Raw genomic sequence first — 15,582 nt, 5'->3', positions numbered from 1 at the left:
TAGAGTTGTTGTTATGACATATGCTCTCTACCTCCTCCAAACTGAGCTTACTCCCTCCCTCCCACCTTGTATTCAGTGTACAAGAAAATAACGCATTCTTATTGTGCACTCCTTACATACCTTGCAACGAATGTGACCTGTGCCTTTATTGAACCGCACTCGGGCCCTTTCATTAAATATAAAAAAAGACAAATCTGTTTGACTACTTGATTGGAACATTTCCAATACACCCTTTAAATGTACAAGATCATTGAATTATTCAAATAAGGATCACAATTATAACGAGACAAAATCATGCAGTGTAACAATATAAATTACAAATTTAAATTATTTCCCCATTCTTTTTTATTACATACAATGATTTCAGTAAAATTAAGTCAATAGTGAAAAACAATGAAAAATAAGCAAAATCTATCTATCGGTATTATCGGCGCTGATTTGTGTCCAAGTACTTATTTCCCGAGTTTGTAAACAATAAAAAAAAATATTTTGTGCTAATAAGAAAAATTTAATCACGGTATTGTGAACCATATATTGATACTTTACTTGATTTGGTTACTGTCGATATTGGTATCGATCCGCCCACCCTTGTTTACATTCAAAAGCTCCAGCTTACCAGGGCTAAATGTATCCTCTGAGGGTGTGTAGTATAGAATGTTTAGCAAGTCCTTGTCTTGTAGTCCTCCAGTGATAACGATACGTGTAAGAACGATAGATTAGTGACTTTGAAGCGTGTGGAGGGACATTGGCCGCCATGCTAGCGAATAAATTGTGTTGAGTATCTGCTTGAATAATAACGTGTGTGCTCAGTTATATTTATAAAGCACATTTACAATAGAGCGATATGTAGTTGTTTTGCTTATATTATTATTATTTAGTATTATTGATTATGTTTGACTTTTTTTTTTTATTGTATGTAAAATCTGCACTGCAACCACCAAAATTCCTCTTTTCCTTCCCCAAAACACACTATTTTCTTTGTCTAAGCCTGCAAAAAGACACACTGACTGTCATCCGCCGATAGCATCTGTCACCAGATAAACATTCATTGGTCCTAAAAGTTTGAAAGGCTGACAGCAGCAGTAATTCATCACTGATACCCACTTCTTAAAGCAGCGGAATGCGGAGGCAGGATCAATATCTTTAATGGCATCCTATGAAAGGCCAGATGTGAGCAATCACTCCCGCTGAGCTCATTACATCGTAACAACAAACAATCTGGATTCTAATTAGGTGGGAATAACTCAAGTAACGGCAAAGAAAACTTTGTGTGCGTGTTTGGGCTTTCTCGGCTATCCATTAGCCGCACAAGCTTTACTACAGAGAATCATATCACGGAAACATCCATCAAGAAATGTCATGCCGCAGCAGAATGGAAGATAGATGCTCCTCTGGACAGAGCGAAGGCATTGATTTGCTTATCTAAGTGTATTGCTGAACTCCCCTTAGAGTGAATGCGTAAAATCGAGTGCCAAACACACGTAAAAAAAATACTCACTCAAGGTATATATGTAGTCTTAATACATATGCTATGGTTTAATATATTATCAATATGTGAAATCATTTACATATACTTTATGCCAGTTTGAAACCATTTTGTTTTCGTGCAGATCCAAGAGCAGTCCCTTATTGTATGTTAGGGGATGTTGATTTGTCAGTTGTGAGGTGCAACCTCCTGAGAGCCAGAGTCCTTTGCAGTGGACAGTTTTTGTTTTGTTTTTTTTAATCATAAATTTGATGATCCGTAGCCCGGATCATGTTTTGTTTATATTTAGGATTCCCTTGTTTTTGTTTCAGCACCCCTGTTTGTGTTCCTCGTTGCCATGGGTGCTGATTATGTTCACCTGCCTCTGGTTAGTAGTCGGGACGCTCACCTGCTCCCGGTCACTTATCAGAGAGCTATTTATTTCCGCCTCTTGCCCACTCGGCCTGGCTGTTTTGTTTGCTACATGCAACAGTTACGTTGGTAAATCCTAGCTTCTTGTTCCTGTGCTAAGCTTTTCCATAGCATAGCCATAGCTGCCCGTGCAATTGGCACGCATTTCCTTTTTGTATTCTTGCTTGATTTATTTATTAGAATAAATAATTTTTCTTACCTGAACTTGGTTTCCTGACGTCCATCTGCATCTTGGGAAAACAACCAGCGCATAACCATGCGACCCATTCGTAACAGAAAACAGCCAGCAAGAAGTTTTCCCGCAGTGGACATGGAGGAACTGGACGAGGAGACGTGGATAGTGCTAAGGGCGATGGAAGCTGAGACCATGCGCTATTCTCCCGAGGAGAACGATAGTCGGATGTGGGGTCCCGAAGGTTTGCTGGTCCCTATCAACTTTGTTTGGCTCAGGTACAAAATTGCAAAGCCATGTACAACTTCGCGTCAGCCATCCATGAAAGCTTCGACTCGCTGCCAGGATGAGCCGACCCCTCAAGCTTCTGGCGCCGCTCACGTCTGCCTCCTCATCGGCCACAAATATGGCCATTCCGTGGGCGACCACCTCGCCAGTTGTGGCAGCGTTCGACCCGCTGCCACAACCTGACTCGTCCCCAGTATATTCGGGGATACTTGGCGACCCCACCACCAAGTCCTCCCTCCGCCCTCCCGTGACTTTGAACTGGTTCAGGTTTTTTTTCTGGGACGTCTGGAATCCATCCCTTAAGGAAAGGGAGTACTGTGATGATGCATAGCCGGGAGCATGTTTTGTTTATATTTAGGATTCCCTTGTTTCTGTTTCAGAATCAGAATCAGAATCAGAATCAGCTTTATTGTCATTACGCAGGGTAACGAGATTGAAGCCATTCCATACAGTGCGATGTGTGCATGCTAGAAAAAACAATGTGTAAATATATAAAAATATAAAAAATATAGAAGTGCAAGGAAAGGTGTGGCCCACAAATGTGACCCTGTACACTCTATACAATGGGTGAAATGAATATATACATGGAAAAAAAAAAACAGGGTGGTTGGTGGAATGGGTTATTGCACCGAAGAGAAGGCAGTTATGAGGGACAATGGGGCAGTCCGTTCAGGATGGTTATGGCCCTGGGGAAGAAGCTGTTCTTTAGCCTGTTTGTTTTGGTTTTAATGCACCTGTAGCGCTTCCCAGAGGGCAGCAGGTGGAACAGGTCAGAGCCAGGGTGGGTGCTGTCCTTGATGATGGCACTGGCTCTGTTGAGGCAGCGGGAGGTGTAGATGTCCGTCAGAGAGGGGAGAGGGCGGCCGATGATCTTCTGAGCCGCCTTGACCACTCTTTGCAGCCTCTCCCTGTCTGCTGGTTTCAGCACCCCTGTTTGTGTTCCTCGTTGCCATGGGTGCTGATTATGTTCACCTGCCTCTGGTTAGTGGTCGGGACGCTCACTTGCTCCCGGTCACTAATCAGAGAGCTATTTATTCCCGCCTCTTGCCCACTTGGCCTGGCTGTTTTGTTAGCTACATGCAACAGTTACGTTGGTAAATCCTAGCTTCTTGTTCCTATGCTAAGCTTTTCCATAGCATAGCCATAGCTGCCCGTGCAATTGGCACACATTTGCTTTTTGTATTCTTGATTTATTTATTAGAATAAATCATTTTTCTTACTTGCACTCGGTTTCCTGACGTCCATTTCCATCTTGGGAAAACCACCAGCGCATAACCATGCGACACCACCGTAACAAGACCAAAAACAAAAACCCAATGAAGGGGGACGCTGGTTCTCAGGAGGATATTGCATTTTTTAGGAAGGTTATCTTGGAGTACACTAAGAGTACTTTACACGACTGCAGATTATAGATTCATCATATCATGATATATTCTTTCTTTATTAGCTGCCCTTTGTCACCAATTCCATTCATAACATTTATGGACAGAATTTCTTGAGGGGATCCGGTTTGGGGGCTGCAGGATTGGGTCTCTGCTTTTCGCAGATGATGTGGTCTTGCTGACTTCTTTGGGCCGTGATACTCTGCTCTGCACTGAATTGGTTCAAAGCCATGTATGAAGCGACTGGGATAAGAATCGGCACCTGTGGGTCTGAGTCGATTGTTCTGGGTGGAGTGCCATCTCTGTGTCGGAGATGAGATCCTTGCTCCAAGTAGAGGATTGAGTGAAGAATGGACCATGAGATCCACAGCTGGAGTCCGCATTGGTCCGACAAGATGAAGAAGGAGCTGAGTCTGAAGGCAAAGCCCTCACTTTAACAGTCGGGCTACGGTCCTATTCTCACCTGTGGTCATGATGAGCTTCAAGATCGGCTGATATGAGTTTCTCCAGTAGAGTAGCAGGGCTCTCCCTTAGATATTTTTTATTTGGGAGGAACTCGGGAGTAAAGCTGCTGCTCTTCCACATTGAGAGGAGCCAGATGAGGTGGCTAGGGGCATCTGGTCAGGAGGTGTCCAGACAACCTTAGACTGGTAGGAGGCCACGGGAAAGACCCGTTGGAGAGACCATGTCTCTGCTGGCCTGGTAACACCTCGAGATCCACCCGGAGGAGCCGGACGAAGTAGCCAGGGAAAGGGAAGTCTGGGCTTCTCTGTTTAGACTGGAGCCCCCACGACCCAACCTCAGATAAGAGGATGGATGGACTAGAGTACTAGAGGAAAAGGAATAGCTGAGCATGCTACACACACACACACACACACTGCGTAGGACGATACAAGAATCTAACCGCTAAAGCTTCAATGTAAAGTAGGGGTGATCCAGATGTTGATTTCTGTTGGTACCTGGTATAGTATCATTGTATAAACAATAATAGAATGATTTGATCGATTTTTCTCCTTTTGTTGTTGTTTTTATTACAAAATTATTTTTGGTAGTTTTTATTGTTCACAAACTCAGGGAGTAAGTCTCTGGATACAGGAAGGCTTTGAGGGAAATCAGATCAGACGCCAAAAATGTTGATCGGGACATCCTTATTTCAGACAGTGGAGAATATTCTTCTTGAAAAAGATAGTCAAGAATGCCATTCATGTCAACTTTAAGAGACGGCTCTCAGAGTTGGCCCCTACTCCCATCCACAGCACAGTGTTCCGAAAATCCTCTTACTCTGCATACACACTCATGCACAGCTGCAATGGACACATAGATATACACACACGGCCTCTCATTTTCTCTCTGTCTCGTACCCACAAACACACAACAGCACACACACACACACACACACACACACACACACACATACACACACACACACACACACACACACACACACACACACACACACACACACACACACACACACAAGCTTGGATTTGTTTTCTCTTTGATGAGAGGGATTATGGGATAAAGGAGGCGAGGCCATGGCAGTTTGGTTCAGTTTGAAGCACAGCTGCTTACAGTTGCACAATGACCGACCCATGAATGTCGATCAACGTTGACACACCCGTTCACATGGCGGCGTCTATTTGTCCTGAGTGTCCGACTCAAGGTGTTGAAGGGTCGCAGCGGATCTGATTTTTGCCCTGGACGCAAACTCAGCACTTGCTGAAACTTCGAAGAATGAATGGCTTTCTGCCTTGATCAGTTCTTGACGGAGATGACTGACAGCTGTGAGACTTTTTTCACTCTTACAACCTCTGGACAAGAGTGTTTCCAACCCACTAAAGGCGATGACATGACTCACTGATGCATCCGTTCCATCAGCGACACCATGCGGGACCTAGTCACCTGGATTCGTATGGTGACAACATCCTTATCTAGTATGCACTTAACTTATTGTAAGACAGGCTTTTAGTGGTTTGGACTAAAATGGACTGCACATACTCACAGTAGTATCAGCTCAGGCATGTATTTGACTAATGGGGAAATTATTCTTGTTTGATTTACCCTGGATCAATGCTGCTGTCGTCATTCTAGTATTCCGCATTCAAAAAAACCTTTCACAGTTCCATTTGTTTTGCTTTGTTCCTGCCTGTTCCTACTCTCCTAAAATCCTCAATGACATTGTTGGGTTAATCTGCACTTACACCGTTTATCAGGGCTTTCCTCTCTGCATGAGAGACTTTAGGCCAAGCAGTGTCAAACCATGCAGCCTTTGATTCCCCATGAGCTACCCTTGGCAGAACCTCACAACACTAATTAGGCTTTCGTCTGTACTGGATCATTTATAAATATGGTTCTTCAAACAGTAACTGTCTGTCTGATCGCTCTCTCTTATTTTTCAGCCACAAGAACAAGACGTCCGGCTGGCCGCCCCCCGGTCCATCCACCTGGGGGGGACTGCAGGGGCCGCCGTACAGCTGGGACAGCATGAACAACAGCAGGGATGGCCGGAACTGTCTTACCCAGTATGTAGAACCAGGATATCAATATAACCTGTCTTGGGCTTTGATGGGAACTGGGACTTATATTCCAAATTCTACTGGAACCGTCCACATTTTTAGACCTTCAATTACTATTTTTTATTCTCAGTCCACCCGCTGGGAGGAAGGAGCAGGCAAGTTAATCGCTAAACTAGCTGCTAAACTAGCTTGAAACAATGTAAGACATAAGTGCTTAGTAACGTTTAAGAGCAGTAGATGGAAGTGTGTTACAGCAAAAATATGCACATATTGAAAGGAAATTAGGAATTAGATAAGAGTTAGAGAGAGTGTAATATAACAACAACTGTTGGGTTACTTTGTTGCTGTTCAGTGGCCACTGCCAGGCGTACGCGTAAGGATGGATTCATTCCTAAATTGCTAGTGTTGATAAGAAGAGGAGCATTAGTGATTAAATCGAAATTTCATTTTTGTTAGTTAAAAAACAATTTAAAAGTTCTTATATAGTATTGACTCTCATCAAGTATCAATATTTTGACTAATTTAGCTAAATATTCATTTAGGATCATCAGTAACCCTAAAGTATGGAATAACCAGACTTGGAGGATGTTCATTCAGTTGTTTAATTGTGTAGAAAAAAAACAGATAACAGACATGACACAAAACTATAGTCATGGTAACTTTCTAGCATCAGGAAACACTAAAAGAAATCAAGAAAATTAATGTTAGTTATAGATCAAGCAGAGTGAAACAAATTATGGAGTTTTGAAGAAAAAACTAAGGACTCACCCTGTAAATTTTCCTTTTCAAAGCTGTAGTAGTTTTCTGCAGTTAAAACACTTCTTGGAGAGCTGTTGCACCAGACGGGTTGACATGAATCATGGCTCTAACACGAAAGATGTCAATAGAAACACAGGAGAGGATTATCAAGCTTCTTCAAGAAGGTAATTTATCGTGCAATGTTGCAAAGGATATTGATTGCTCACAGTCAGCTGTGTCTAAAAACTGGACCAAGAACAAACAACATGGGGATGTTGTAAAAGACAAGCATACTGGTAGACCAAGGACAAAATCAAAGCGTCAAGACCGAAAACTTAAGACAATATTCTTAAAAACAGAAAATGCAATGAAGAACAAATCGGTGGAAAGTGGGAGTCAACCGTAAGAAACCGCCTGAAGGAAATGGAATTTAAATACAGAAAAGCTAAACAAAATCTATCATTAACAGCTTGAAAGAAAAAATGAAATCAATCAATCAATCTAAGTTTATTTATATAGCCCTTAATCACAAGTGTCTCAAAGGGCTGCACAAGCCACAACGACATCCCACATCAGGGCAAGAAAAACTCAACCCAATGGGATACAATGAGAAACCTTGGAGGACACCGCAGATTTGGGGACCTCCCCCTGGGCAACCGGTGCAATGGACGTCGAGTGGATCTAGTTATTAGTGTGAGAGTCCAGTCCGTAGTGGGGCCAGCAGGAGATCATCTTGAGTGGAGACAAGTTAGCAGCGCAGAGACGTCCCCAAATGATGCACAGATGAATGGTCCACACCGGGTGCCGACTTTGAACAGCTAGCGCGTCATCTGTGGTCACCTAATAACCTCTCCACGCAAGAAAGAGGGCTGAGCAGAAAAGAGACGGCAGATCAACTGGTCTGAAAGGGGGGTCTTTTTAAAGGCTAGTGTATATAAATGAGTTTTAAGATGGGACTTAAATGCTTCTACTGAGGTAGCATCTCCAACTGTTACCGGTAGAGCATTCCAGAGTACTGGAGCCCAAAAAGAAAACGGTCTATAGCCCGCAGACTTTTTTTTGGCTCTGGGAATCACTAATCACTAAAAACAAGGTTATAATAAGCTAAGGAAAAGCAATCATAAACTACCAATGACTGGATGAAAGTCATATTCAGGGATGAATCGTCAATCTGTGTTGGGCAAGGTGATGATGCTGGAACTTTTGTTTGGTCGCGCTCTATTGAGTTTTACGAGGACGACTGCCTGAAGAAACCATGCAAACTCCCACGGTCATCGATGATATGGGCCTGCATGTTGGGTAATGTCAATGGGGAGATGGCTGTCGTAACATCTTCGATAAATGCACCAGTTGACATTGATATTTTGGACACTTTTTTATTCCATTAATTGAAAATGATGTTTAGAGATGATGATGTCATTTTTCAAGATGATAATGTGATGTATCTTGCCATAGAGTAAAAACTGTAAACATTTCCCCTGAAGAAAGGCACATTGCCTGCAAATGGTCCGGTGCTCAATCCAATTGAAAATCTGTGGTGCAAATTGAAGAAATTGGCCCATGGTCCAACAGCAATCAGAGAAAATTGGAGCAAGATTGAAGAAGAGTACTGTTTGTCACTCGTTAAGTCCATGCCTCAGAGACTGTTTTAAAAAGCCAGAGGTGGTGCAACAAAGTATCAGTGGTGTGTTGTAGTGTTTTTTTTGTTTGTTTTCCATGATTCCCTATTTTCAAACAGAATTGAGTGATTCCATTTCTTTTCACTCGGCTTAATCTAAAAATTAAACTGTTATTTTTCCAAATTTCCCTTAGTGCTTCTTAAAGCCAGAAAGTTGCCATTTGAAATGACTATAGTTTTGTGTCATGTCTGTTATCATTTTTTCGACAACATCAAAATACTGAATGAGCATCCTCCAAGACTGGTAATTCCATCATTTTCCAGGAATTATATGTTGAAAGGTAAACACACTGACCCCGAAGTTAGCTCGTAGTTGTTATGATCCATTGCACGGATTATAGTTTATGTTGGGTTTTGATTCACTTGTGGTTTAAGTTTTGTTTCAGCACCCCTGTTTTGTGTTTCTTGGTTGTCATTGGTGCTGATTGTTTTCACCTGCCTCTGATTAGTGTTCGGGACGCTCACCTGCTGCCGGACACTAATCAGAGAGCTATTTTGTCCTGGTTTTCCCCTCACTCAGTCTGGTGCTTTTGTTTGCTCATATGCAACTGTCACGTTGGTTCCCCCGTGGTTTTTCGTACGCTTAGTGTTTCTTCGTGAGCTTTTCCGATAGCTTCTCGTGTGCAGTTGGCACGCTCTCCTTGTGTTTGCTTGTTTTGTTCGTTTTTGTATTTTTGTATGATTTATGCAAATAAATCATTGTCTTACCTGCACTTTTGTCTCCGGAGTTCCTGTGGCATCTCGGAAAAACAATCCGCTCATCATCATGCCTCCTCGTCCACGTTACAGTAGTATTGGTATCACTAACTGTAATTCTGCAACTCTCTGACTTGCTATTGTTGTTTTGGTGAGAACATTTGTGTTATTGCCCATAACGTAATCTCTATCTAATTTCCTGGCTATGGCAGCCTGTCGTATGTAAATAAATGGCTTTAACAGTTTGACCTTTGGGATTCAGCCTTCCCTTGACCCACCGGCGACTTGTTCTGCCCACTAGTGAGATTAAGCCCTTTTCCACTCTGATGAGGAGGGGAATATCAATGATTGGAACATGCTTCATTCCAGGCAGATTTAGTTTACAATGTTGCCTTCACACTGTACATTTAAATGTGAGAAAGAAATAAGGGGGTTGTGTTGGGAAAGTGCAATAAAGTGGGGACACGGATTGACTATAATGGCATGTTCTGTTTGTAATATCTTCCAAGCCAAGTGTCGCAGAACAGCTCCCTGGAGGAAGTTCATCTGGATGGACTACCGCCTGCGCCTCGCCTGGTGGAGATGAGGCGTGATCCTGTCCTGGGTTTTGGCTTTGTGGCTGGCAGTGAAAAACCAGTCGTGGTTCGCTCCGTCACGCCAGGTTCGTAATAGTGGACACACCCCAAATTCCCCTAATCAGTTTTATTGGATGTGTTTATGCATCCGATTCAAAGACATATTCTATACCAGGGGTCCCCAAACTTTTTGACCCAGGGGCCGCATTGGGTTAAAAAAATTTGGCCAGGGGGCCGGGCTGCAATATATATATAAATTATATATATATATATATATATATATATATATATATATATATATATATATATATATATATATATATACATGGGCAGCACGGTGGCAGAGGGGTTAGTGCATCTGCCTCACAATACGAAGGTCCTGAGTAGTCCTGAGTTCAATCCTGGGCTCGGGATCTTTCTGTGTGGAGTTTGCATGTTCTCTCCGTGACTGCGTGGGTTCCCTCCGGGTACTCCAGCTTCCTCCCACCTCCAAAGACATGCACCTGGGGATAAGTTGATTGGCAACACTAAATTGGCCCTAATGTGTGAATGTGAGTGTGAATGTTGTCTGTTTATCTGTGTTGGCCCTGCAATGAGGTGGCGACTTGTCCAGGGTGTACCCCGCCTTCCGCCCGATTGTAGCTGAGATAGGCTCCAGCGACCCCCCGCGACCCCAAAAGGGACAAGCGGTAGAAAATGGATGGATATATATATATATATATAAATATATATACATATATATATATATATATATATATATATATATATATATATATATATATATATATATATATATATGTATATGTATATGTATATATATATATATATATATATATATATATATATATATATATATATATACCCAAACTTTTTGACCCAGGGTTAAAAAATTTGGCCGGGGGCCGGGCTGTATATATAAATACGCACATTTATATATATATATATATATATCTATATATATATATATATATATATATATATATATATATATATATATATATATATATATATATATATATATCAATATATGTATATATATGGGAACATTCATTTTTAGACAATATGATTTGCCTGTGCGGCGAGGAGACACTGAGAGTAACAAACGGTAGAAAATGGATTAGAAAGAACAGATTTTTTAAAATAAAAAAATAAAAATGTGTATATATATATATATATATATATATATATATATATATATATATTTATATATATATATATATATATATATATATATATATATTTTTTTTTTTTTTTTTTTTTTTTTTACTTGGGGCTTCCCGCAGGCCAGATTTTGGACGTTGGCGGGCCTTAGTTTGGGGACCCCTGTTCTATACCGTTATGAGGACAACTTTTCTCCGTATTTCAAGGTGTATCACGTACGACTTTGAAATGTTAAAAAATATATCAGTTAGCGTTTAAAGATCAATTCCATTACAGTCCTCCCTTGCTTACCCATTTACTTCGATTTTCCGTAATGTAGGATTAGTATTAATTAATTGAATATTTTCAAAGTAAAGCATTAAACAAACAGTTATTGACCTTCTAAATACTTTTTTCTTAACAGTATCAGACCTCTCCAGCACATGACATAACCCCATACAGTCACTTTTACACTCATTTTACTGTACATTACAGTACTCACCAGTAGCCCGGAGGATCTTTTAAGTGTCAATGCAATGGTCGCCGCCCGGCCACTAAAACACCACAGCGTGATAATACTTTGTCACATCCTGGGTGATTCTTCTCAGTTCTGGGCTTTGATATCCTGAAACCACAATTAGCTGTTTTGTTAGTATTCCATTTTTTATCGAACTGTCCCAGCATCCACACACTCATCTCACCTTGGACAACCAAACTACCATTTTCCAAGTTAAAAAAAAAAATTCAAAGAATTTCCAGAATTCCCTGTTTTCACCTTTACTGGAAAGTTTTCACAGTCCACATTTTTCAACCGTTTTTGACCATTCCACCTTCAAAACATTCCTCTTAATTGGGACAACAAATGTTTCTATTTTTTTTCTCGTACAAATTCTCGGTTTTCCTTAAATTTTAGGAGTTCCGAAATACCCATTCTCAATTTAAACTGTTACTACGTCAACATTTTTCAACGGATTCCTAAAATTCCAACACCAACCCATTCATATCATCTAGGACGACTTTTTTCCGAATTTGCTAATTTTCCAGGAAATTCCTATTCAAATAAATGGCCGTATTCATAGTTCTACGATCCCCTCAATTCTCAAAGTTTGCGCACTTTTTAAACCTGAATACGACTTTTCAACCATCCACCAAAACTGCTCTTCTCATATATGGAAAGGCACATGTGTTTTCCCTTTCCCCAAATTCCTGGTTTTCCCGGAATTTTCTATACTTTGAATGGGCATTATACAAATTACTGCATATCCCACATTTCCCATCCGATTTGAACCGTTCCAACATCCACATACTTCACTTTATTTTTATTCTAATTTAAAAACTATTAAGCGTGTGATTTCTGTGACAGATTCAAACTGTCCCACCATCCACACACTCATCTCACCTTGGACAATCAAACTACTATTTTTCAAGTTCAAACGAATTCCAGGAATTTCCAGAATTCCTGTTTTTCCAAAGCCCTATTTTCATCTTACCTGGAAAGTTTTCACTGTTCACTTTTTTCAAACATTTTTGACCATTCTACCTTCAAAATATTCCTCTTAATTGTGACAAAAAAAATTCCTCTTTTTTTTCTCCTATAAATTCCCGGTTTTCCTTTAATTTCAGGAATTCCGAAATACCCATTCTCAATTGTTACTACGTCAACATTTTTCTACGGATTCCTAAAATTCTAACACCAACCAATTCATATCATTTAGGAAAATTGTGCTAAAATCTTACATTTAAAAAAATTCCCGTTTTTTCCAAATTTGCAAAATTTCCAGAAAATTCCTATTCGAATTAATTGATGTATTCATAGTTCTGTAATCCCCTAAATTCTTAAAGTGTGCGCCGTTTTTGAACCCGAATCCGACCTTTCAACCATCCACCAAAACTGCTCTTCCCATATATGGAACACAAAATATTAAAGTTAAAGTTAAAGTTAAAGTACCAATGATTGTCACACACACACTAGGTGTGGCGAGATTATTCTCTGCATTTGACCCATCACCCTTGATCACCCCCTGGGAGGTGAGGGGAGCAGTGGGCAGCAGCGGTGGCCGCGCCCGGGAATCATTTTGGTGTATTCCTTTTCCCAAATTCCCAGTTTTCCCGGAATTTTCTACCCATTCAATGGGCATTATACAATCAAATGCATATCCCACATTTCTCATCCGATTTGAATCGTTCCAACATCCACACACTTTACTCCCTGGACATTCAAGCCAGCATGTTTCCCGGTTTGAAAAATTCCCTGATTACCCGGAATTTCCAGGAATTTCCCTTCATTGAAAACAAAAGGACAATAACCAAACCTCTTCATATCCCACATTTCTCATCCGATTTGAACCGTTCCAACATCCACACACTCCACTCACCCTGGACATTCAAGCGTTTCAGATCCACTCACGCTTATCGGCGTCTTGCGCACATAGGGCATTCACACGCAATTCCTACCGGAACTGCAAATTCTAGTCAAAAGTGCCGTTGTATTTAGCGTCACTCTTATGTCATTGCTTCATCCTGATATTTTGTTTCTTATCAGGAAGTGTTGGTGCTTTTGTAGATTGACCGTTCGAACATCCACACACTCCACTCACTCCGGACATTCAAGCCAGCATGTTTCCCGGTTTGAACAATTTCCTGATTACCCGGAATTTCCAGAGATTTCCCTTCACTGAAAAGGATGGGCAATGTACAAACCTGTCCATATCCCACATTTCTCATCCGATTAGAACCGTTCCAACATCCACACACTCCACTCACCCTGGACTTTCAAGCATTTCAGTTCCACACACGCTTTCCGGCGGTTCGGTGGCTTGCGCACATAGGGCATTCGCACGCAATTCCTACCGGAACTGCAAATTCTCAATCAATCAATGTTTATTTATATAACCCTAAATCACAAGTGTCTCAAAGGGCTGCACAAGCCACAACGACATCCTCGGTACAGAGCCCACATAAGGGCAAGGAAAAATTCACCCCAGTGGGACGTCGATGTGAATGACTATGAGAAACCTTGGAGAGGACCGCATATGTGGGTAACCCGCCCCCTCTAGGGGAGACCGAAAGCAATGGATGTCGAGTGTGTCTGACATAATATTGTGAAAGTCCAGTCCATAGTGGATCCAACATATCAGCGAAAGTCCAGTCCACAGTGGATCCAACATAATAGTGAGAGTCCAGTCCATAGTGGGGCCAGCAGGAAACCATCCCGAGCGGAGACGGGTCAGCAGCGCAGAGATGTTCCCAACAGATGCACAGGCGAGCGGTCCATCCCGGGTCCCGACTCTGGACAGCCTGCACTTCATCCATGGCCACTGGACCTGTGTAACTCCCCCTCCACAAGGGAGAGGGGGGCAGAGGAGAAAAGAAAAGAAACGGCAGATCAACTGGTCTAAAAAGGGGGTCTATTTAAAGACTAGAGTATACAAATGAGTTTTAAGATGGGACTTAAATGCTTCTACTGAGGTAGCATCTCTAACTGTTACCGGGAGGGCATTCCATAGTACTGGAGCCCGAATAGAAAAAACGCTCTATAGCCCGCAGACTTTTTTTGGGCTCTGGGAATCACTAATAAGCCGGAGTTCTTTGAACGCAGATTTCTTGCCGGGACATATGGTACAATACAATCGGCAATATAGACTGGAGCTAGACTGTGTAGTGTTTTATACGTAAGTAGTAAAACCTTAAAGTCACATCTTAAGTGCACAGGAAGCCAGTGCAGGTGAGCCAGTATAGGCGTAATATGATCAAACTTTCTTGTTCTTGTCAAAAGTCTAGCAGCCACATTTTGTACCAACTGTAATCTTTTAATGCTAGACATGGGGAGACCCGAAAATAATACGTTACAGTGATCGAGACGAGACGTAACGAACGCATGAATAATGATCTCAGCATCGCTAGTGGACAAAATGGAACGAATTTTAGCGATATTACGGAGATTTTTAGTAACACTCTTAATGTGTGACTCAAACGAGAGAGTTGGGTCGAAGATAATACCCAGATTCTTTACCGAGTCGCCTTGTGTAATTGTTTGGTTGTCAAATGTTAGGGTGGTATTATTAAATAAATGTCGGTGTCTAGCAGAACCGATAATCAGCATTTCCGTTTTCTTGGCGTTGAGTTGCAAAAAATTAGCAGACATCCATAGTTTGATTTCATTAAGACACGCCTCCAGCTGACTACAATCCGTACAATTCTAATCAAAAGTGCCGTTGTACTTAGTGTCACTCTTATGTCATTGCTTCATCCTGATATTTTGTTTCTTATCAGAAGGTGTTGGTGTTGTTGTTGATTGTTGATACACATTGAACTCTATCAATATTCAGCTGTATGCACAAACAGTGATTAAGCATTCGGACATTTTAATGAGCACTGCATTGTAAACAGAATAGTGATCTGATGGTTGATGTATTTACAGCTGTTGGAAAGGACAACCATGCAACCTTATTGGCTTACACAAGGCACACAATGTTCCTGATTTCCTGAGACATTCTGTGT

At 41.3% G+C, this 15,582-nt stretch overlaps 1 protein-coding gene across 2 annotated transcripts in view; it reads left to right on the top strand.

Annotated features, from left to right (window-relative positions):
* LOC133622366 (FERM and PDZ domain-containing protein 4-like) overlaps positions 1 to 15,582 on the top strand; it is a 110,118-nt gene that overhangs the window by 46,853 nt on the left and 47,683 nt on the right. The window contains exons 1-3 of one of the 2 annotated variants that reach the window (XM_061985013.1): positions 5,525 to 5,673; positions 6,139 to 6,261; positions 9,877 to 10,028. In XM_061985013.1, coding sequence (XP_061840997.1) covers positions 5,600 to 5,673; positions 6,139 to 6,261; positions 9,877 to 10,028 — 349 coding nt within the window. In that variant the 5' untranslated portion in view covers positions 5,525 to 5,599. Of the gene's footprint in view, positions 1 to 5,524; positions 5,674 to 6,138; positions 6,262 to 9,876; positions 10,029 to 15,582 lie in introns of those variants that run through there. The other variant, XM_061985014.1, reaches the window with a different exon arrangement.

This window comes from Nerophis lumbriciformis, linkage group LG23 (assembly GCF_033978685.3).
Source record: "Nerophis lumbriciformis linkage group LG23, RoL_Nlum_v2.1, whole genome shotgun sequence".
Classification (NCBI taxonomy): Eukaryota; Metazoa; Chordata; class Actinopteri; order Syngnathiformes; family Syngnathidae; genus Nerophis; species Nerophis lumbriciformis.
The sequence above is the reverse complement of the archived record's forward strand: the minus strand, read 5'-3'. Positions and strand labels throughout refer to the sequence as shown.